The sequence below is a fragment of the Protobothrops mucrosquamatus genome, unplaced genomic scaffold (assembly GCF_001527695.2).
Source record: "Protobothrops mucrosquamatus isolate PMUCROS unplaced genomic scaffold, P.Mucros_1.0 scaffold_128, whole genome shotgun sequence".
Lineage (NCBI taxonomy): Eukaryota > Metazoa > Chordata > Lepidosauria > Squamata > Viperidae > Protobothrops > Protobothrops mucrosquamatus.
Window position 1 is genome coordinate 1,070,302 of NW_015386204.1, and position 24,565 is coordinate 1,094,866.

The 24,565-nt window shown below is 34.2% G+C and overlaps 2 protein-coding genes across 2 annotated transcripts in view; one reads left to right on the forward strand and one right to left on the reverse strand.

The window, feature by feature from the left end:
- INSYN2A (inhibitory synaptic factor 2A) overlaps positions 1-15,477 on the reverse strand; it is a 48,567-nt gene extending 33,090 nt beyond the window's left edge. Inside the window, exons 1-3 of the mRNA XM_029284444.1 lie at positions 15,331-15,477; positions 10,087-11,293; positions 2,984-3,076 (exon numbers count right to left, since the gene is read on the reverse strand). Of these exons, the coding sequence (XP_029140277.1) occupies positions 2,984-3,076; positions 10,087-11,293; positions 15,331-15,400 (1,370 nt within the window). The 5' untranslated portion in view covers positions 15,401-15,477. The remainder of the gene's footprint in view (positions 1-2,983; positions 3,077-10,086; positions 11,294-15,330) is intronic.
- The window catches only part of LOC107288952 (dedicator of cytokinesis protein 1), a 178,730-nt gene extending 154,572 nt beyond the window's left edge, over positions 1-24,158 (forward strand). The window contains exon 31 of the mRNA XM_029284458.1: positions 23,827-24,158. Within this exon, the coding sequence (XP_029140291.1) occupies positions 23,827-23,850 (24 nt within the window). The 3' untranslated portion in view covers positions 23,851-24,158. The remainder of the gene's footprint in view (positions 1-23,826) is intronic.
- Positions 24,159-24,565: the final 407 nt, after the last annotated feature.

Sequence of the window (24,565 nt, forward strand, 5' to 3'; positions counted from 1 at the left end):
GCAGTGTTAGAATTATGTAAAATCTGAAATCCTATTAATGTTCAGCAGAATCAATGTAATTCCTGGGATGATACTTCAAAAGCTGGATAAATATTTGACAACATTCTTCCAGCACATCATGTATTATCTATTAAATTATCCAATGATTCTGTGTATGCAGGTGCACATATTGTGCATGTTTCTAGATAGCCTATAAACACATTTACTTATTTGGAATTTAAAAATTCTCTTAATTAAAGAGCTGTATTGTAACTGTAAGAACTGATTTGGGGTGAGGGAGAGAGGGAAAGGGGGGGAAAGAGAAAATAAAGAAGGTGAGGCCAGATATATATTGCCCCAAATTTATATGACATACAATGGTACCTTGGTCGTTAACTAGCTCTGGGAGGCGTGTTGAGTACCAAAATCGATGAGTACCAAACAAATTTTTCCAATAAGTAATAATGTAGTGAGTCACAAAGCAGCTGACATTGACAAGTTCTAGCTTGCATGTTGAGTATCAAACAAACAATGAGTACCTGGATAAAATTTACACTTCAAAATGTGTTGAGTAACAAATTCAATGAGTTTCAAAGCAGTTGAGTACCAAGGTACTACTGTATTAAATTATATAGCAAATACATTTTTAGCAATGGAAAGATTAATAGAAATAGCAGATAGAGTCAAAATTAGAGGCTGCAATATTAACAATTTAAATCTGTAACACCATTTCATTATCTGAAAGTAACTTAGAAGATAAATAATGTAAAAATATAGGTTAATGTTAAACGTTAGGGCAACAAAAGTAATGCCAACCTTTGCTGGCAAAGAAGATGGTAATACTGTTTTCTTGGGCTCATGAGTAAAGATGAAAATTATGTGGGAGAAGTAAAGAGGAAATTAATTCTAGGGAGGAGGGCTTAAACAAGAACATGAAGATTAAAGTTATTTCTATGAGCACAAAAGATCAAAATATTTAAGGCTTTCTAATGGTAATATACGGCTATGAAAGCTGGACACTGAGAAAGAATTAGAACAAACATGAACATTGAAGGAACGAAGGTATTTTAGGGCACACCATATGCTCATGTAGCAGCTCTCAGCATTTAATTAAAATATTAGCATGTTTAACTGCAATGATATGGCTGTATTTTTTAGGAAAAGATAGTGATGCTGTAAGGAGTTGCTCACAGAATCTAAGTATGTGCTCATGCATGTTATGAACCATTTTTCCTCCTTCAAATCTGAACCACTGCATAGTCCTAGTTATCAGTGTGCAATTGAACTCATGTGACAGAAACAGTCTCTAAAATTCTGTTCAAAAAATGCTCAGTTGACCCAAGCTGCGTATTGCCTGATATCTATTTTTGTCCAAAACACTGAGTTACGAACAACAGTACATACAAATAAGGAGAATAGTATAGTTTTGGTTACCATAACCCTTGGCAGACGGAACATTATGCTTTATGCAAACCTTACTCCCAGATAGTGCTAACTACAATAATTAGCAAGGTAATATCTTAGAAAGTTGTGTGTGTGTGTGTACACACACACACACATATATATATATATAGTGTGTGTGTGTGTGTGTGTGTGTGTGTATGAAAACAGGAACCCAAACTATAATATAAAATAAAGAAATTCCAGAACAGCTTGGCTTAAGTTAGACAGGCTGATATTCAAATTTTCAGACTGATACGCAGAACTGAATGATTTCTTGGTTTAAATATAACGGGAGAGAAGATTTCTGAGACTTATGCGTACCTAGTTCATTAAAGCTTCTAAAACTTTCAATAATCTTTTTCTATAGTACAAGGACATTAAATGTTTTCTGGGAAGATCTGTGCTTAACATTTTTGTTTTGAAACAATAACATTTTTTTAAAGGTCTGCTTTTTTCCCCACAAGAAATTCACTCCTAGGGGAAAAGTTCATGGTAAAAGTAAAAGGGGCAGCATAACTGAAAGAACAGTCAAACAAGCAGCCATTGCAGGCAAAAAGTCAACAGAAAATTGACTTGCATGGTAGTTATATCTTGACAATATGTCAAAATATACTTGCAGTATTTACTGTCTAGAATGGTGAATTGTTGCAAGCTCTAAGAAACTTTAAAATATCTACATTCATGAAAAATCTATTAAAAACACATTTACAGAATTATAGGCAGGCTACTTTGTGGGGAAAAAATCCTGACTTTAATGTTAAAAAGTATGTTCTCTATATGTATCTTTATCTAATTAAAGGTAAAAATGGGTGAAAGCAAAGGAAGGAGGAAAAAATAAAAAACAATGTAACCTACATTTTCTACTTCTTATTGAAGTATAATAAATATTCATTAAACATACGTCAGCTAGTAGCTTTCATCTCCCAGTTTCTAATTTTTGAAGAAGTATTTTTTTTTCTTTTGGAATTCTGGATCCAATATTTGGTACGTGGCTTTCAAGATTTTTCAAGGAAATAATTCCCCCTCTCTCTATCCAAATTACCGGAATGGATAGACAAACAATGTTATAGGATAGATTCTGGCTAAAAAGGAACAATTTATTGAAATTTGATGGACTACTCATATCCCTGAGCCTAGCTGTCACAATCAATCGAAAACATGAAGAAGTACAATCAGTCTGTGCTGTATGAAATATTCAGGGGTATACTATTGTTCCTGTGCATGTTATGATACCTTAAGATCCAAATTGGGCTCTTCCTGGGTTAGTAAAGTTGTGTAAAAAGAAACTAGTGTATAGTTTAGCAATATACTATGTCATTTCCCAGTAAACTATAACTAGAGCATTCTGTATCGTATTGAATTTTGTGCAAAATTCAGCAATGCTTTTACTTTCTTTAATTTTCTAACAATAGTTGTATTCAATTTTATATTTTCCCTTAGTTGTTTATCTTACTAGTTCCCTTATACATAATGGACTTTCTGATTATTTCTAATACGTGAACTAGGATGTAATAATTTATTATTTATAACAGTCCGATAGCACTGATAGTAGAAGACTTACTTTAATGGGTCAAGTCTCAACAAATGAGAAGAAGCTTTCATTACATAGTCAAGGTCCGATTTCGACATAAAGTTTTTCCCCTTGGAACAATATCTGTGAAAAAATACATGTGAAAAAATTATGTAGGAATAGGATTCAAAATCCAGCTGGATTTTGCAGGGGAAATGGGACAGCAAAAAGCAGCAATCTGATTTTTGTAGACCTATGTAACGTTTTTCACAGATATTTTGCTGTAAATATTTATGTAGAAGAGAAATACTGATTGGGACAAAAGTTTTAATAGCTGATCAGTTAATTGTTACAGTTAATAGCTGTTCTTCTAAGAAGCGTAAAGTTTCATATATATAATGGAAAATGCAAGATTAAATATACTTATATTGCATAATTGTGTTGAGAACATTTTTCTCTGAGTTTAAAATGTAGGATTAGAGAATGATTTTAAATTATGTCACATGCACCCTCCCCAACTCAAAAGAAAAATCAAAGATTGAGTTTATTGCAGAGATCAAGATGTAATATTTAATCAGATAATAGGTGTAATAAGTATGGAAAGGATTTGAAAGTTTGAAAGAAGTGGCTTATTCAGTTTCCTGTAAAGAGACAGAAGCCAATTGATATATTAAATGTGACGATACATTTAGAGCTAGGATTCATCTGAATTAAAAAGCACTTCAAAAGAAGATGTTTTCCCCTCATGAGAGCTTTCATATATGATAGGGTTTTTGGTCTATCTCACTATTATTTTGCTAGTTACAGAGAGGGAAAAAATTATTTGATCCCCTGCTGATTGTGTACGTTTGCCCACTGACAAAAAAATGATCAGATTTATTTTAACAATGAGAAACAGAATAACAAAAAGAATCCAGAAAAACGCATTTCAAAAAAGTTATAAATTGTTTTGCATTTTAATGAGTGAAATAAGTATTTGACCCCTTCGCAAAACATGACTTAGTACTTGCTGGCAAAACCCTTGTTGGTAATCACAGAGGTCAGACATTTCTTGTAGTTGGCCACCAGATTTGCACACATCTTAGGAGGGATTTTGTCCCACTCCTCTTTGCACATCCTCTCCAAGTCATTAAGGTTGATGTTTGGCAGCTCAAACCGTCAGCTCCCTCCACAAATTTTCTATGGGATTAAGGTCTGGAGACTGGCTAGGCCACTCCAGGACCTTAATGTACTTCTTGAGCCACTCCTTTGTTGCCTTGGCCATGTGTTGTGGATCATTGCCATGCTGGAATACCCATCCACAACCCATTTTCAATGCCCTGGCTGAGGGAAGGAGGTTCTCACCCAAGATTTGACAGCACATGGCCCCATCCATCGTCCCTTTGATGCAGTGAAGTTATCCTGTCCCCTTAGCAGAAAAACACCCCCAAAGCATAATGCTTCCATCTTCATGTTTGACGGTGGGGATGGTATTCTTGGGGTCATAGGCAGAATTCCTCCTCCTCCAAACATGGCAAGTTGAGTTGATGGCAAAGAGCTTGATTTTGGTCTCAGCTGACCACAACACTTTCACCCAGTTCTCCTCTGAATTATTCAGATGTTCATTGGCAAACTTCAGATGGGCCTATACATGTGCTTTATTGAGCAGGGGGACCTTGCGGATTTCAGTCGTTCACAGCATGGTGTGTTACCAATTGGTTTTTGGGTGACTATGGTCCCAGTTGCCTTGAGATCATTGACAAGATCCTCCCTTGCAGTTCTGGGCTGATTTCTCACTGTTCTCATGATCACTGAAATTCTACGAGGTGAGATCTTGCATGGAGCCCCAGACTGAGGGAGATTGACAATTATTTTGTGTTTCTTCCATTTGTGAATAATCACACCAACTGTTGTCAACTTCTCACCAAGCTACTTGGCGATAGACTTGTAGCCCATTCCAGCCTTGTGTAGATCTACAATCTTGTCCCTGACATCTTTGGACAGCTCTTTGGTCTTGGCCATGGTGGAGAGTTTGGAATCTGATTGATTGCTTTTGTGGACAGGTATACAGGTAACAAGCTGAGATTAGGAGCCTCCCTTTAAGAGAGTGCTCCTAATCTCAGCTCATTACCTATATAAAAGACACCTGGGAGCCAGAAATCTTGCTGATTGATAGGGGATCAAATACGTATTTCACTCATTAAAATGCAAATCAATTTATAACTTTTTTGAAATGCGTTTTTCTGGATTTTTTTTTTTTTGTTATTCTGTCTCACTGTTAAAATAAACCTACCATTACAATTGTAGACCAATCATTTCTTTGTCAGTGGGCAAATGTATATTTATTATATACATTCCAGAATCAAAGGAATTATAGGACATATAAATTTAATATATTATTATTACTTTGTAATTATTATTTATTAAGCAATAGATTTACTAACTAATCAAAATCAATTTAAGGAGATTGAAAAGAAATAATCTTCAAAAAATTCCCCTTTGAGCCTCCTTAAAACCTGTGACTATAATTTTTATACTATATATTATATTATATTAATTATACTAATACTATATTCATTAATTACATGTTATTATATATATTAATTATATTAAATATATTATATATTTTAATGAAAGATATATGAATAGCACCAGCCTAAACATTATCTGAAGCCAGCAAAAGAACAAAATTAAAATGGTAAACTGACTGTATAACTAGTATTTAAAAGAAGACAATCTTCAAAGCCTTTTGAAATACCATCAAGAACCAAGCTATCCTCACAGAGATGTTCCATAATTACAACTTACTGGTCTGCAACCCTGATCTCTCATGAATATTTCATTGAATGGGTTGATTGTATTGGAAGATACAATCCTAAAAATAAAGAGGAACCAAGTCATATAGAGCTTAATAATGAAACTATAAGACTTTTAATTAGGGTTGAAAATGTATTAGAATTTGAAAGTGATATAACACATTGTCCCTCTCCCCATCCTTATCTACAAAAGTTATTATTTCAGCATATTAGTGGAGTCTCACACTTACACAGCTGATTGTTTACCCTTATTTTGTTGAAACAGCATTGTCAATGAAAACAATCAAGTTATCAGCATAAGGTTTGCAAAAATAAATAAATAGGCAGGCCCACGAGAAAAAAGCTAGTACGGATCCAGCATCAGTGATGATCTGGACTATTCACTGTTTAGAGGAAGAAGATGGTCTAGAGCAGTGGTGGCGAACCTATGGCACGGGTGCCAGAGGCGGCACTCAGAGCCCTCTCTGTGGGCACACGCACTGTCACCCCAGTCCTAGGCCTTCAGCTGGGTTTTATAAAACCTTTTCACTATAGGCCTCCGCCGCCGTGTGCAACAACAACAACAAAAGGTTCAATCAGTCAATTTCAACTCGCGGGAAAAAAAGTTCTTGCAAAGTTGGAATTGATTGAACTTTTTAGTCCCACCCAGTCTGCCGTTACCACTACAGTCATGCCCACCCAATGGGCCACACCCAGCCAATGGGCAACACCCAGCCAATGGGCCACACCCACCCGGCACTCGACGATGCATAAGTGGGTTTTGGGTTGCAGTTTGGGCACTCGGTCTCTAAAAGGTTCACCATCACTGGTCTAGAGTACTATGAAAAGAGAAGAAAAATTGGCTGTATTTTGTGGTTCTTCATTGTCTATTTATAGTGGTACAGCACTGCTTATCTTTGGTATATAGTGCCATTTTTATAATATTAATTCCCTTACCTAAGAATTAAAGTAAGGTTAGTTTCAGACTTTCTAAATAATTAATTCACTTTCTATTTTTTAAAAAGGATTCCATTGAATTTAGAATCCCAATTGCATACATTATCTAGAAGTGGTAATGCAAGCTAAGTAAAAAAGTTAGGATTTAAATCCAATAAATACATAAATTGGTGTTACTAAATAATTCCTTCACCAGCCTATGCAGGCTTTGTCATGACTGTGTTTAGTAGCAGGATTTATATTTTTCTCTGTTGCATTGCATTGCAGTATGTCTGTCTATATATCTATCATCTATCTGTCTGTCTATCTATCTACCTTTTAGTTTCAAAGTTATCCTTTTCTTCATTAGAAGTAGAGCCTATATTTGTAACAAATCATATGTTAATAAAAGTATTTTTAAAAGAACAAAGGTTCGTTTCTATCCTTTCAAAAGTACCTGGGTACTGAAATAGTTTTAAAATGAAATAAAATCACAATAGGTTCTTCTGGTATAAAAATGCTATAGTAATATAAAATGATGTTGAAGAAAATTATTTTTGTTCATTTAAGCAAAAGAATAAAATGAATCAAACCATAAGCCATGAGCTCTCTGCTATTTCTTCTTCCATTGCTCTAGGAATATAAAATGTGTTGAAGAGGCTCTGGCTATATATTCTGGGAAGGAAAAATACAAGGTTTTATTGAAGTCATATTCGTGGTTGGTCATCTTCCACAGGCAAACCAATTCAATTTATAATCAGGAATAGGTTTGAGTAGAAGCTTCTAGACTAAAGTATATATAATTTCATTTATTTTTAACTATATGGCCACATTTACATCTGCAGTAGGTAACTCACCTATTGAGTTTAAAATGCTTTAGTTCATGTCAGACATAGATGCTATTAAATTAGAGTGCACAAGCATCTTCTAGGGCAGGGGTAGGCAACTTTGGCTCTTTTATGACTCGTGGACTTCAACGCCCAGAATTCCTGAGCCAGCTGTGCTGGCTCAGGAAATCTGGGCGTTGAAGTCCACGAGTCATAAAAGAGTCAAGGTTGCCTACCCCTGTTCTAGGGTCTGTTTTTTCAGCAACTTGTAAAGAAGATGCTTCTCACCAGGAAGGGGAGTAATCTACTGCTGAGATGGATGCATAATACCATATATCAGATGAGAAATTAATGTAATTTTTAATAAGTATAAAATGCACACAAGCATAAACATATTTTTGTTAAAAAAATAAGAGCCTATATGTTTTAGTTTTATCATTTTAATATTTTTAGTTGTTAACTAAAAACTGATTTATACCAATTTGTTGTTCTCTCTCTCTGTATAATATGTAAATTTGTTCACTTTACTTGAGATATAACCAAATATATAAACAATTAAGTATTGACAGCCTGCATTCACTTTTAAGTCTTGTTGCTTTTTGAATATCATTTTAAGTATAAACAAGGGAAGTAGGTCTTTGTTCTTCTTTATGCTTAAAAGAAAAAAAAAAAGAATCTTAAACCTCTATTCACGAGCAGCCTAGTCATAACTATGAATGGTGAAAACATTTATGAAGTTCTGACAACACATAATGCTTTGATATTCCTTTTTATCTGTCCTAGTGTCCTAATGTTTTTCGGTCCTTAGTCTGCATTCTGAATCTCAATGTCATTTCTCCTCACATTTTTATTCTATAGTCAATTATGAATAAAGATCAATTGCCCCCCTTTCCCCCAAATGTAAGGGGAAAGCTGTAGTTCCATCCTTCCCAGGGATATACTAAAACTTTCTTTTAAATGATAGTTTGCAATGGGTCTGATGCAAAAGGAATTGGTCTGTCTGGAAATAACAGCAGCCAATAAACGAGCACGTGAAATAGAAATACTGCTTCCTTCACCACAAGCATCTTTAGCAAGAAGCAGAAACTACTAATCAGAGAATAAGTCTCGTTAGGCTACATTTTATATGTTAAATTGTGCATTCTGAACCTTGGTCCTTCCCAGCTTAGTTTTAAGACTTTGTTGTTTATTTTCCATCAGGAATAGAAAGCAAGGAATACTACAGGAAGCTGTAAATCCTTATTTATACATGCCATATAACTGGGTTATACTGTTGCATCTGTAGTTTCCTGACTACTTACTGAAAAAATATGCCAAAAACCTTTAACTTTGCATGGTAATTTCAATAATGAAATCAATCTAAATCCTATAATCAGCCATAGGATCTCTGCTAGTAGGTCAACATTAAGAATTGTTGCTTTGAAAGACACAAACTACAGGGCCTCTTCAGTACCATACTTGTATTTCCTCCCACATTCAGCCTTTCTGAGGCAACAAAACAATAATGCCATTATATAATGGAAATACAAATATGAAAAGCTTAAAGAGTTTCAATACACATAGTTAAAGGGTTGAATTACACTATTAGATGTAAAAGAGCATGCACAAAATAAATGATCAGTTAAATCTAGAAACAACTGGAATCAATTCTGCTGTACTTGAAATGTATAGCCTGTCCTTGGGACATAGATATAGTTTTAAATTTAAATAAGTGCTGTAAATCATTTTGGCTAAGCAAATGTTATTACATAGAACAATTGCCATGTTTATAATTATTGTTATCTTTAACATGTACTAATCAGTAGCTTGTTTGGGGTGAAAGCAACTTCTAAAGCCAAAAATGAAAAAAGCACATCTTAGTAATTTTGGTATGATGAAATGAATCAAAGAGGGAAAGTTTACTGGAGCAGAGGAAGCATGAACTACACAAAACAGGAAGTTGGAGATAGAAAGTTGCATTTGTTAAAATACAACCACTGAATTGACTAGCAAATATAGGCATTATATTTTTTAGAAGGCAAAAAAGAGTGTAAGTGAGATGCAAAGGAACAGAAATTGCAATCATCAAATAAAAACATAAATCTGAGTAAATAGCTGTGCTTGTTAAGTATGTTGTGAGCAATACTTTCAAAACATTTATAGAATGCAGAACAATATATTCTGCACTTCATTTTTATGAACTAATGCTTTTCTTTTGGGCAGTTTCAGCATTCTGAGCAATGTTTTTTGTTGCCTCCTAGTCTATTCTGGTTTTAAATAATTAATGAAAGAGTTCTTGGGTAATCATATAGCAGATATTATTAGTTTTAACATGACCCTTTTGTTTTATGGCAAATATATGTAAGCAATATATTTTAATTTTAACATTATTTGAAAGCAGTTGTTACCAGAAACATGTTTTTTAAAAGTACCTTTGTATTAAAGCACACATACTGTGAGATCATTAGAGATGCACTGAAATAGAAAGGTCATATAAAGCATTAATGCAATAATCTAACTGTGAAGTTAGATGCTAAATTACAATTTTCAGGTACTGTTGAGTCAGGAATAATTATTATTAAAGTAATCAAATGAGATTCTTGTATATGTATATATATATTTTAAAAAAACAACTTACCCTTCTCTATGAGCTTCTCCCTTTTCCAACTCCTGAATAACACCCAACAAGACCTTTATGGTTTCCTGACTTGAGCTGATCAGATTCTCCATCATCTGTAGCTGTGCTTTCAAATCTACCACTTCAGTATGAGGCACAATTTGTTGACATCCTTCACTCATAGCAACTGCTGTCTGACAAGGCTGTTTTCCTTCCATAGGTGAAACATTTACCTGAAGGGTCTGTTCGTTACATAGGGTAGACTGGCACTGTGCCTGTGTGGAATAGGCCTGAGCTGTACTTACAGCTTGTGACTGCAGACCATTAAGATGCAGAGTTCTTTTTCTGTCCTCCTCATCGGCTGGACACAGGGACCAGTCATTCCCTGGTGCTGCAAAATGTTGCTGGTCAGCCAGTGAGGTGTGTGAACCAGATGCAGGCAAGTAGACAGAAGCTACTTCTGTCTTGAACACTTTTCCTTGGCTAGCTGGATTAGCTTCCTCATACCTCAATGGCCCAGTGTGGTGTTTTGCTTTGTCATGCAGCTGATAATCAGCCTCTTCTAAAACTGAAGCTGCTGAGTCCTGTAGAGAAGGAGGTTCTTTACTACAGCTGTGCAAATCAGTGCTTATACATGTCTCCAAACAGTTGTCCTTGGAAAGCGGCTCTATTGCATTCATGCGTTCATTAGTATGTGAAATAAATTCAGCTGTCACAAATCCAGTGACTTTCTTGCTACACTGAATAGCCTCTCCTGAGATTTTGCTGTCTTTCTCTTTAACATCAATTAGGAATCCGTTGTTTTGACTTGGAAAAGTGTCCACTGAAGCTATGCTTTTGATTACATTTCCCTTTTTCCGGTCCAAAGGGAAGGTCTGGTAACACTTTTTAAGTTCAGGCGAAGTCTGAACTCCTGTACTTTTAGTAACATTCGGGATTGATCTTCGGGCAGGCACTGTCATGTATTTTCTGTAAGTTGCTCTGTAAGAGATGGGTTTTGCTTCCTTTTGGTCAGGCTGCTGTAACAAAGAGAGCTGTTTGTCCCTTTGTTCATTCTGGGCCTCGCAGATGTCTTTGAATCTCACCTGTAGGGCTTTATTTCTTTTCTTGATTTGCCGATTGGGATCCAATGCATATTTCATTTCTAAGGCAAGTGATGTTGCTGAATCAACTTCACTCTCAGAGACTCCAAGCAAGCATTTGCTGGGTTCCTCACTTCCTATGGTACCTGAAGTCAAAAACAATGTTAGACAGACTGTTACTACCCTAGTTGTGGATGTTTTTATTCAAATGGCATGATTTGTTTTGTAAAAAAAAATATTTAGGACCTTCTGGCTACTTAAAAATGGAGCCTTGCTTTTTTTTGTGTATTATAAAATGCGTAAGTAACAATAATGGATTAGAACTTTAAAAATAGTAATATACATACATGACCAAAGCAAATGAAGAAATCCAAAAGACATAGTAGTAAAAATGTGCAGATTTTCAAGTTAGCCAGAATTCCTGTCAGATAGGGTGATACAACAATTAGACTAGATTTTGGGGGATCTAAGATAGTTTAGACTCAGACTACATACTAAAACTATATATGTAGTAGTCCCAAATAGGTGTAGACATCAGATTACATCCTAATGCAAACAAATAAGGGGTGAGCTCCTCCTTCCTTATTTCAAAAAAATAGTCTTTTTTTCTGCAAAGAATATACAGATAGTCCTTCATTTAGGACTATGGGGGAACCCAGAATTTCCATCATTAAGTCAAAGCATCCACAAACTGAACCTTGATTTTATGACTTTTTTGCTCCAGCTGTTAAACACGATGGTCAGGTGAATATGGTGGTTGTTAAACACTATGGTTATTAAATACAAATAATTTTTTATTGCAAACCAGGCAAAAAAGGCTGGAAACTGGCAAAAAATGTCATAAATCATAGTCGCATGATCATGGAATGCTGCAACCATCCATAAAGGCGAGCTAACTGCCAAGCACCTGAAATGCGATGGGACTACAGGGGTGTGTGCAGCCATTATAACTCTGGAACCATGTCATAAGTAGCTTTTAGGTGGTCTGCCGTAACTTTGAATGATTACTAAGTAACAGTCATTAAGCAAGGACTACCTGTGATCTTGTATACGGGAGTGTATTCAAAAAAACTATGTACTTTATCTTAGGAAGGTTAAATGCTGCTTTAAATTGTCTTACATTGACATCACTTAGTGTAATATCACTGTTCTCCAGATGTAAATGAAACAGTAAGCCCTCAGAATTGCATTATGCATAAAAAAATGATGTATGCATAATGTTCTCCATGTTTTAATGGAGAGAGCAGTTCTTGCTTAAATATATATCGCTAAGAATACTCAAACCTGGCCAAATGGACGACAACTATTAGCTATGACTGAATGTTCCCCATATTTATGGAAAAATCATTATTTCCAGAGTGAGGAGAGGTGGGAGAGAAAAAAACAGTTGAGTTATAAAAAATGTTATATATTGACATTTTAACACTATACAGGAGGATATTTTCATTCTACAGAATGATTGTCACTGAATAATTTTGGTAACAAACATATCCTTATAATTTACCTTCTACTTGAAGGTTCTTCATTTCATTTGCTACCGTTATGTTTGATGATAGCATAATTAACTCCTGAAGAGATTATAGATAGAAACAACTTACTGTAAACTTAAAACCATAAATTTAGGGCATGAAATTAAATCTCTAGTCAGTGCAGAAGCCTCAAATTAAAAAAAATAGAACAAACAGATCTACATTTATTGCTAGTCATTTTGGAACTGGAACTGATTGCAAATTGGGTGATACTCGTTATTTTTAAGAATAATGTTTAAGGAAAATGTCAATGTGTATAAGCAGCCATCTGTTTTAAAAGTGTTCCTATTTCTTTGTAGGCAAAGTTAATATTTCTGAAAATGTGACCCTTAACTGCTTTCTTGGCAATGGAACCATCCACATTTATTGAGTTTCAAATTACCACAAAATCAATAATCTAGAAGAAAAACATTATCTTACTTTTAATATGATGCATCAAAGCTATACTTTTATAGGGTATTCATACAGAAATAAGGAAATGTTAATTTTAAATGGCAAAATATTAAGAGTTTGTACTACATATTTAACATCCCTACTGTGTTCAATTGTTAAATGTAACTAAGCTGTTGCAGGTGGCAGTTTTCTTCCACTTAGGGAAAAGATTACACCTTACTTTATTATCTTGATTTATATTTGTTTTAAACATTTAGCCTGGTTGCTAAGACAGGAAAATAAGTTATTTCTGAAGAACAATGCCAAACTGCATGAGAAGAGAACATAACTCTGGTTAATTTTTATCCATTTTCACAATGCCTTTGGGTTGAACAGTGCAAAAAAGATGTGAGAGAAAATTTTAAAAAAATTAAAGCTTGCTATTTTGTTACAGAATAAACTGAAGAAACAAACCAGAGAAAACACACTTAAAATGGAATAACAAATATTATTTGCACTTATATATACAATTTGGTGTAGTGGTGAAGGCATCAGACTAAAAACTAGAGGACCATGAATTCTAGTCCACCTTGGCTCTGAAGCCAATTGAGTGGCCTTGGGATAGTCACTTTCTTTCAGTTCTAGGAAGGAAGCAATGGCAAGCCACTTCTGAAAAACCTTGCCAAGAACTGTAAGGACTTGTCCAGGCAGTCTCAGAGAATCAGACACAATTGAATAAAAAAAGTAAATTGGTCAGAGTAAATTTGATCATTTAAAATAAATGAGTGACCCAAAACCAAATAAAAAAAGTAGCAAAGTCATTCAAAATTAAGAAGGATTTGCGGGAATTTAGAGGTTAGAAATAAATGAGGATACTTTATGTACCCCAAAGCCAAGGAGTTAAGTAGCATTATGGAGAAGGAAATACTACCTGTGCATAAAACAGGAGTAATATATAAAATCATTTGGTGGCATGAGAAAAGAAAAGTAGCAATCACAAGATTAAGCATATCAGTAAGTATACTAATAGCTTATAGTTTCTGAATACTGAAATAGCAACTTTATTATCTTGAAAATGAAGTGTGCTTTCAATTTTACTCCATCAGCCAAGATAATAAATTCAAAATAATTCACAAACCTCTTTCATTTCAGCTATTCTGAAAGAACTAAAGTATACTGTTTAAAAGACAAAGGCAAAAATCTCTCTATCTTTAATATTTCTGTACATTTATTACTTTGGTGCAACTATAAAGTTGGTTAGTGAATAAGAATTTGGTATGCTTCAAGGGCTGTAAATACATGCATTGTAATACTGAACTTAATATATCTGGGATACAAAGTGACTTTAGGACAGTAATTTGATGGATGAATTCATCTTTGCTAAGACTCTTAAGTGCATGAGTTCTGTTTGCTCTTTCTTTTTAGAAAATGAAATATGTTCACTGATTTTAATTTATTCATTTCTATAGCAGTTCACTTTAAAATCAACATGATTCCTTTATTTGTCCTGCCTAATTAGGTATTAGGAGCAACTAAAATTAAATATAGCAGAACACAATTGTTCACCTATCTCACAGGATGAGAAAACATATAGCACTATTCTTAGATACAAGTAGGTACCAAATAAAAATACTAAATATGGAATGGGGAATGAGGTCATATTTTAGTATTAAATTGCTGATATCCTCATGCTGTTTTTTGTTAATTTGATGGTTCAGAAACAGTCAGTGGGCTTACCTATTTGCTTCAACTGTAGCTTTGAAAATTAAATACTATGGGGTAATATATTCTAAAAAGAAACGTGAGATTAATAGTGGTAATACCCAACCCTATTGGTATTTTGTAAATCCTTGAAAACGTGGATGTTGGGACCTGTAGGTTGGATAAGCTCATCATTGCAGCTTTCTCACGTGACTATGGCTGGATTCTGACTGCCTTTGGATTCCTTTTGTTCTACTGACTTTAATCCTGTGTTTATTGCCCAGAACCACTATTTTTTAGATGTGGGGATGTATAAATCAACTATAAATAAATGCAAAAACAAAAAACCCTAACCTTTACACAGTAAATGAGAATTCTCAAATAAATTTATCTATATGATTAGTCACTTGTTTAATCACTGTAGCTTGAATTAGTTTTCTTCTCCACTCAATATTTAACTTATATGAGGTTTCTTAAAGAAATTACATAAATATTTTTTATATAAACTGCTGTATATCACACTGTGTATATAAAAGTTCTATTAGATAAAACCAAGGGAAAACCATTGACATACCACTTACTTTCATCATTGAGGGATTGTGAGGCTGGAGATGAAAGATTCCTCATCTCATGATCGGTTCCTTTGGCCATCTTGTTACTTAGCCTAAAATATAACAAATATACTATTACTAATTGGTTGTATACAATCCTGGAAAATAAAACCCCTTTTTAACTTCAATAAATCTTTGTATTTTTGGAAACACCAAAATAATACAGTCTAAATGATGCTTGAATACATGCTTTGAGAAGTATTGGCAACCTAACAGTAGTCAAACAGAAAAATATCTAGCAGTTAAGATTATTAAGCACCAATCAGATTGTGGACATTTGTTTAGTGAAAATTTTAGTATGGTTATCCTACTGTTAATAGACACTTTATGCTTGAGCTTGTAAATGACCAACAACAGGTAACATAATCCTTATCCTGTGACCATTTGTTCAGTGACTGTTTGAAGTTACAATAGCGTTGAACAAATGGTGGTTAACGACTGATCCTTAGAATTCTGGCCATCTCAACATCCCACTGCTTGATCGCCATTTGCAACCTTCCCTGTTGGCTTCCTCAGAAAGGCAATGGGGAAGCCAGCAGGGAAGGTTGCAAGTCCTCCACCACACACACACACCAGTCCCTCTGTGCTTGGCAACCGAGACTGCAGGGATTGTTGTCACTAAGCATGGCAGCTGTGCTTTATGACCGCATCACTTACTGACAGCAATTTCTGTGGTCCCAGTTGCCATTGTAAGTCAAGGAATACCTGTTTGCATGTAGTTTTATTTAAGGAATAAAACTCTATCATTATACCATATATGCACATTAGGGTTATGTCTGCAATAAGTAAAAGCAGAGAAAGACTGAAAGTCTGATCAAATATAAAATAACTGGCTTATTTAGAACAGAGTGACTTCCACTTCTCATACAAATTAAGAATTGTCTTAGTTTCAAAGGCTATCCCGTTTTACTGATTCTCCCACCCAATCAGAACTTTTCATTTATGAAGAAAGCCAAATTGTTACATACCAAATAAATATAATACAAGAAGGCAATAAAAAAAACTTAAAAATACTGTCATTAAGTTTGTAAAACTAATATACGAACTGTCAAGATGCACAAAACACTTGGAATTAAACCCGCTTAAATTTGATGCACCCATTTTGAATGTAGAACAGTGGTTCTGAGTACAACATGTGCCATTTTCAAAAGTTTTGAAAGTGTTTTGAATTCAAGATTTGATTCAAACACTCTGCACACAAGTGGATTGAATTTGATAGATGTACATACCAGATATTTAATGTAGTTTGTGACATATTACTATCTATTTTAGAAAAGGTGATTTAATGGAAGTTAAGGTTCCAAAGACAAGAAATGGCAATGACATTGGGCTAAGTGCTGGGGAAGGAAGGTAAATCTTTCCCATTGTAGCCCCTTGTCCGGTGAAACACCCTTCCCACTAAGATCCAACAGGCCCTTATTTTTCTATCCTTTTGGAGAGTATTTAAAGCCTGCACTTGGCATAGGGCGAGGTCGAGAATGTGGATGTATCAGAGATGTATGGCTGGGGCATCAGGTTTTTCTGTTTTCAGTTTTGTTAACTGAGGTAGTCCTCAACTTACAACAATTGAGCCCAAAATTTCTGTTGCTAAGCGAGACAGTTGTTAAGTGAATTTTGTCCCATTTTACAACTTTTCTTGCCACAGTTGTTAAGTCAATCTGGCTTCCCCATTGATGTTGTTTGTCAGAAGGTTGCAAAAGATGATCACATATCCTGGGACAATGGAACCATCATAAATATGAGTCAATTGCCAAGCATAACTGTGAAAAATGGTCATAAGTCACTTTTTTCAGTGCCATTGTAATTTTGAATGATCACTAAATGAACTGTTTTAAGTCCAGGACTACCTGTATTGTTTTATTGGTTGGAAGCCATCCAGAGTTGGTTTAAGATGGACAGCTATACAAATGTTGAAATCAACCAACAAATAAATAAATAAATCATTTGAATCTGGATTAAAGTCCATGTGGAGATCATCCATTTGGAGAATTTCACCATAATTGTGAGGACAGTGAAGGAAGCCTACTATTGCCTCTACAAATGAAAGGGTTTCCCCAAAAAAACTTCTGTCTTTGCTAGGATTCATGTATGAATCAAAATGGTTGGTAAATAGCTGTGTAAAATTTGTAGATCAATAACAGTTGATTCTAGGAGTTCCAATGTTAGAAAATATGAAATTAATAGATCCAATTGACAATTGTTTATCCAGCTATTCTGGATTCTAATTAGTTAATTCTGATACTTACAAGGTATTTGAAATGATGAAGGCTACCTTTTGTTTCTTTAATCCTTGTCCCTACATTCTAATTGGGCCCAGTGCTAACTGATCTCACAATTAAGTGATAATAAATGATTTTCTGAAGGTTAGATTTACTATTTAAAAGATTTGCAGTTTTTAGGTTTACAATTAGATTTACATACAAAGAGTAAATTATAAGAACACTTTTAAAAAACTTTCCCTTCAATCTGGAGAAAGTTCACAATCTGATTGGAGAAATTATTACCCTAATTCTGTTCTCATAAGGATTAACCCAATCCAATGAAGTGAGCAAGTCTGCATCATCAATTTGTAGGAGAGATGTGCAACTGCAGCCACTGACCATTTTGGCTTATGCTGTCTCACACAGAACTGTTGTACTACTGACCCCAAAATTTCTGTTGTTAAGTGAAACATTTGTTAATTGAGTTTGCCCCATTTTATGACCTTTTTTGCCACAGTTATTAAGTGAATCACTGTAGTAGTTAATTATTAACATGGTTGTTAAATGAATCTAGCTTCTCCATTGACTGTGTTTGTCAGAAGGTTGCAAAACGGGATCACAGGACAAGGCAACCTTCATAAATATGAGTCAATTGCCAAGCGTCTGAATTTTGATCACTTGACTATGGGGACACTACAATGTTCATAATTGTGAAAACTGATCATAAGTCATGTTTTTCAGTGCTGTCGTAACTCTGAATGATCACAAAATGAACTGTTGTAAGTCGAGGACTACATGTATATCATTCTCACACCAATTCAAAGGAATTGTATTTGCATGCATGTGACTTTGAATCAATTTTTGACTCCTACTGATTGTCTGAACAAGTCCATGTAGTTTTCGTGGAAGGTTTTTCAAAAGTTGTTTTCCACTGTCTCCTTCCTAAGGATGAAAGAGTGAGTGATTGGTCCAAGATCAGCCAGTTGGCTTTTGTGCCTAAGGCAGGATTAGAACTCTTGATTTGTAGTCAATGCCTTACCCTCTACACCACTATGTCAACAAATTGATTCTATATTTAAGGGCTTAAATGACTGCAAAATGTATGTCTGTACACATACTGTACATACATACACATACTCCACCAACTTTAGAATGTACAGGAAAATCTTTTTTAACTACCAGCAACATGAACCAAAAAATTACAGAAGTACAAAAGAAGATAATGATTGGTTTGAAATTCTTTGGAGGCTTTTTACTTTTCAGTAGATATACAGTATATTTTTTAAAAGGGGGAAAAAGGCTACTGAACCTGTAACAAAGCATAAGGCAAATCCACAATCTACTAAACTGACTGAATGCTTCTAGTTTAATCTGTCAAGTATTTTGTGGATCCTGTATTCCACTTATTAAGCATTGAGTTATCGTTTCAGTTTAGCTCATAATTTGATAGCTGTATTTCAAAGTCAGAAAAAAAACATTAAAAATCATTCGGATAGTATGAACCTTTCACTTCTATATGATGCCAAACATTGATGTCCAGATTTGTCACAAGAATCCGTACAAAAAAATCACAGTAATATGACGTAGGGTGGAATGATGGCATTAATTAATTAACTGAAGCCACAGTGTACAATGCGGAAGTGATAGAACATGCTGATTATACATAAATGTTAAAACAGTTCAAACTATGTACATAAGTTATTTTTTTTCTGTTGAACACATTTACTTGTGGTTAGGAAGCCATGTGGAAAAATTAGTGGAGAGGAGTTAATTGTCATTTAGCTTATTTTTCATGAATATACAACACTTTTGCAGTATCAGAAATAAAAACTAAAATCAGAGTGGACAAGGTTGACTTTTTTCCGCAAAAATATATATAATCTATAAGCACGGCACAAATAATGCCAGATTAATTTCAGGATTCAGAAAATACTTTCACATAGCGTCAATGCTGATTGATGAAATTTCAGCTAAAATGTGGCAGTTACACAAAAGGAGTCAAGCCAAGAGGAATAAATGTACAAAATAATTTGAGTATACTTTTGAGAAACAAAAAAATTCATACCACGTTCAATTAAAAAGAACAAGGAAGATCTGAGCACTTTCTGATGGTATTCAGGATAGCACTCCAAGAATAAAGTTCAAGAACAGCTCAATAATACGATTGCAATCACTGACTTAGCAGGTAGAAAACAATAGAGGTAATATTAAAAAATGCTTCAGTCTTTCTCCAATAACACTATAGGAAAAATGTGCTGATGTAGAAATCACAGCAACAGCAGCTAAACTAATTAAAAAATTATGTGAAGATGTTTCAAGCATCTGATTGAATAAATAACATCTGCAGAAGAAAAACAATGCTTATACTGCAGAACTTTCAGAACTCTCACTACACAACAAAGACAAAAGTGTTTTCTCAGTAGTTGCTATAACTATCACACAAATAACTAAAGACAAATTATTCTCAAATTGTGTAGTTTCACAAATGTTTAGCAATGTTATTTCACTTTAGGGATTCCAAATGATTAGTTTATTTTGTCATGGCTTCTGTTCTTCATATACTGAAACATGAGAAGTATACCATTCCTTATTTGGATGCAACAATAGGTGCAAGTCAGTTTGTCCAATATGAGCATAATGATGTTGATCTCCATATGAACACATTAACATCTTTTCTTTTCATAACATGGACATGATTAAGAGTCTAAGACCAGTAGCAATTGGAGTCTATAGTCCATTTCACAGTAGTACCTAGAGCCCAACAGACAGGTCTGTGTTACTATAAGAATTTGTTTCATCACTGCTCTTTCCCTGAACTGTATTAATCACTGACACACAAAGAGCTACTGTGTGTGAAATCTGCTAGTTTCTGATAAATTTTTGCAGAGTCTATGGTATAATATCTGACAGATGTCCTGGATTCATCCTCCTTGTGCAGAGGAGTCAAAAGCCTATAAAACCATGAGACATATATTCAACCACATTTTTCTTAATGAATGACTAACAAAAAAAATACTGCCGTTATTTATTTTTTTTAACCACTATGGCAAAAGGCATTAGCAGTATGAGTAATGAAGAAAAAGGAACTAATCCAGAACAATTATTCTAATGTTAACTGTGCTGAACAGGGATAGGTATATTTCCTATGGTGTATTAATGATATAACTAATAGTTGTGGTTGATAGTTGCATTATATGGTAATGATTTAATGTATGCTTTGTGACAGGATAGTGGCATGAGAAAGAAAGTATTCTTACTGATAGTGCCCAACATTTGAATAATCCCTGAAGCATCCACCAATTCAGTCTGGTGGAAAAGAGTGTCAGTCTTCAAAAGTAAAAGGAAGCAACAATATAGTGTTACCTATGATATAAAACATTTTATGAAAGAGATCAGTCTCATCGTGAGGAAGCAAGTATATAAGCAGGGTTATGTCACCTCAGAAATGATGTATTATTGAAACTAAAAAGCGAAACAGAATATGACAAAACAGTATGGAAACAAGCAATACTGTCTCTGTATGGTTTCAGTAACAGAGATGGTAAACGTGTTGAAAGGTAACTCAGAGTAATGAGAACAGATGGCTTGCTTTCTTTATGGGAAATTATTTCCATGCATGGTAACCACTGATTACAAGCTTTTATTCCAAGATATATATGTATACTGTGTGTGTGTGTGTCTGTGTGCATCTGCATGTGTATGGAAATGAAAATCCATCGAAGTGTTTTATTGAAGGACATAAGTGCAGTAATCATTTATGGGTTGGTCTCTCATCTGAATTTACCATTGCACAGATATGAGAAAGTTAGTCAATAGGAACACTGACTAGGGAAAGGGGAACAGAAAATATACAGCAACATATATGAAGTCAATTAATACTACTGTGCAATTCTATGAATGGTACAAAGAAATCACTGTCATATCTTTGAAATAAATTTCAGTGCTTAATTTGTTAGTCAAATATAACGATTTCCTTTACCAAAAGAATTAGCATTGCATCATGAAATAGCCCAGGCTGATTGTCAAATGCTATTCCAGAGTTTAAGAAGGACTATAATAGTAAGCCAGCCATGGCAAATACTGTGTGGTTAGGACTGGAACAGTCTTTGACAGCTACAACAGAAGACCCAGTTTATGTGTTGAAGGAATTGCCTCTTGTATCTCTCTTCTCTATCAACTGTAGCAACTGTTATATTTCTTGTATATACTTATGGAAAGCTCATACTTATATTTCATGATTCTTCTGTAAAGGATGCATCTGGTTTGAAACTATCTAGACATTCAATTTCAGTTGTTAAATGCATAAATGTATAAACAGTACTGACACTAAAGGGATTTTTTAAGTTAAAAGGTTTAACAAACAATATATAGATTTTAATACGCTCAGTGATAGGAATAAGCAAAATCTCGAACAAACCAATAAAAACTATACAAAAAAGAGTTGCTACTTCACGAAAAAATATTGTGTTTGCAGAAAAGTGTACTGTTTTCACTCGGAGAGCAAATAATGCTGTTTAGATCAAAACAAAAACAGGATTCAGGTAATAGCAAAATATGAATATAGAAGAGATAAAATCAGCATTGCATTTGAATCTTAGTTATAACTTGTTCTTTGTACATGAGTTATGATGCTACTTCCCAGGTATTTGGCAAAGGAAAAAGGATTTGAAGATTAGGGAAGGATGTAGTGTTCAACTTGAACTCTGTCATCAACACATTATCAATTCTTGGGAAATAGTAACTTAGATGTGTTGCAAAAACACAACAACTGTGTCATGTGTCTTCTAATAAAATGTTATATGCAATAGCAGTTTTATATATTTTACTGTAGAAATATTTTGTTTGAAATAACTCACTGTGAACTAAATAACTAACTAAATGACCTGAATATAGAATTAAATGTCAAAAGATTTTTTCCCACGTGGTGGAAAAATGCAACTTATGCTGAAAGAAACATATACTACCATGAGTTTCTGTGCAATGTGAAAGTACATAAATAAATAAAATTATAGACTGTTATATAACTACTTTAGTAACATTCCTGCATTTCCTAATGTAAACATTTTGAGACAGTACATTTATTTAAAAGGAACATTATGGTCAGTCTTCCCTAACCTGATGCCAAAGAACCATCAAATATGTAAGTGAGATGCAGTGAAAACAGGCTAAGAAAAGCTGTGCAGGATCAGATGAAGGACAAATCTAATTGTGCATTCTGCTCCCTTTATGGCTATGAAAAAATAGTGAAAAATTGACAAATATATGAACACACCTGGTACTGAAAATTCATTCATCCATATTAATCTGATATCAGAGATAACCGAACCATACAAACTAGTAGTCTGATAGTCTTTATCCTCTATAAATGTATTGATTTAATTTATATTGCATTTTTGGCTCAATCCCTTACTTAAAAATTATCTAAATTGACGGTCAGCACTGCAACTATGTTAGCATAGTCCTAAATCCTATTCAGAATATTTAAGTACGCAGAAACAGGCATGGCCTTTATCTCTTTACTTGCGCAACTTCCTAGCTTTGCTGCATAAGGGACAGAGTCTGAAAGATAGGAAAATAGAAGTGGAGGGGAATAACAATGCTATTGTACAATTACACTCTGTCCTAGTTGAATGCTTTAATTGATAGTACTATAGTTTTGAGATTGTTTTTCTCGTTGTGATTGTTCTAGCTGCTCACCTAGAACTTAAGGCCCCATCTTATATATCATCTCTGTCTTCCTGCATTTTATAAATTCACTCTGCCAATAATTTGGTTGGCCTGCAGAACTAAAAGTAAATAGAACTCAAATGCCACAGTTTATAAAACAATTTTAAAAACTGTAAGCTGCAAAATGTTTGGGGGAAAATCCAAGCACTTACTATCTTGAAACTAGTACATTGGGTCTTCTGTTGAAGATATAAAAATCTGGTTTGTATAGTCTTCTGTATTTTCTTGAATACCCAAGACTACATGTAGATTACTGTAGTCTTTGAATTTTTCTTATGCCCTTAGCCCCAGGTTCTGTGAATTAAATTATTCATGAATGTACACTGGAGCATTAATCACTTGTAATGATTCATGAATGAGGTTATCTAAAAATGTTAAACCCTATGCTGTAATTATTCACGCTGACAGTGTCTTGACATAAATCTGTTTGAAACTTTACAGTTGAACTGTGAAGCTAATTTATATAGAATTCTCTTTGAGAATTGTGTCCTGAAAACAGTTGAGTTTACTGAGCTGTCCATTTTTTTCAATGATACAGGTTTGTGATGAAGTCATCGCATGAACTAGAGTCATAATAACCCAGCAAACAAACAGAATCACCATGTTTTATATAACTATTTTTAAATTTTAAAGGAAAAACATGCTACCTGACTCATCATTTAATGCAGTGTCAATTGCATCATATGCTGCTTTCAATCATTTGTTCAAAAACTACTTTCAAATGATGTGGCAAAATTTCATTAGTTTTATTAGTTATTAGTCCAAATCATCTGGGTATGTTCTACTTCACTGGTGATGTCACATGCAGTGATGTAAACTGTGTTTAATGGATTAGATATTAACCAACTGCACTCTTAACTGACTGAACAGTAAAATGTATGCAGAAGGGTATGAACATACCCAGTTACATGTCTTAATCTCAGTGAGATTAATAAAGGGGAGAGTATTTTGCACACAAAATGAATGTGTCTATTAAACATTTGTATGTTATGTTCATAACTTGTTTATAAAACATTAGGATTTTAAAAGGATATTCATTAGCAGTATGTTTTTTATATATACTGCAGCCTGAAAATCTTCCTCAAGTTGCAAATGCAGATATATGCCTTAGGAAAAAGAAATCTGATAAATACCAAAACAGCAGCATCAATAACAATAAGAGTGATTATGTTATTATTAATCAATTCTAACAAAGTGACCCTTAAACTTGGGATTTGTCATTTAATATCATTAAGGGCAAGATCCTCAGAGCCCTACAGAAGCATCCTTTATAAATG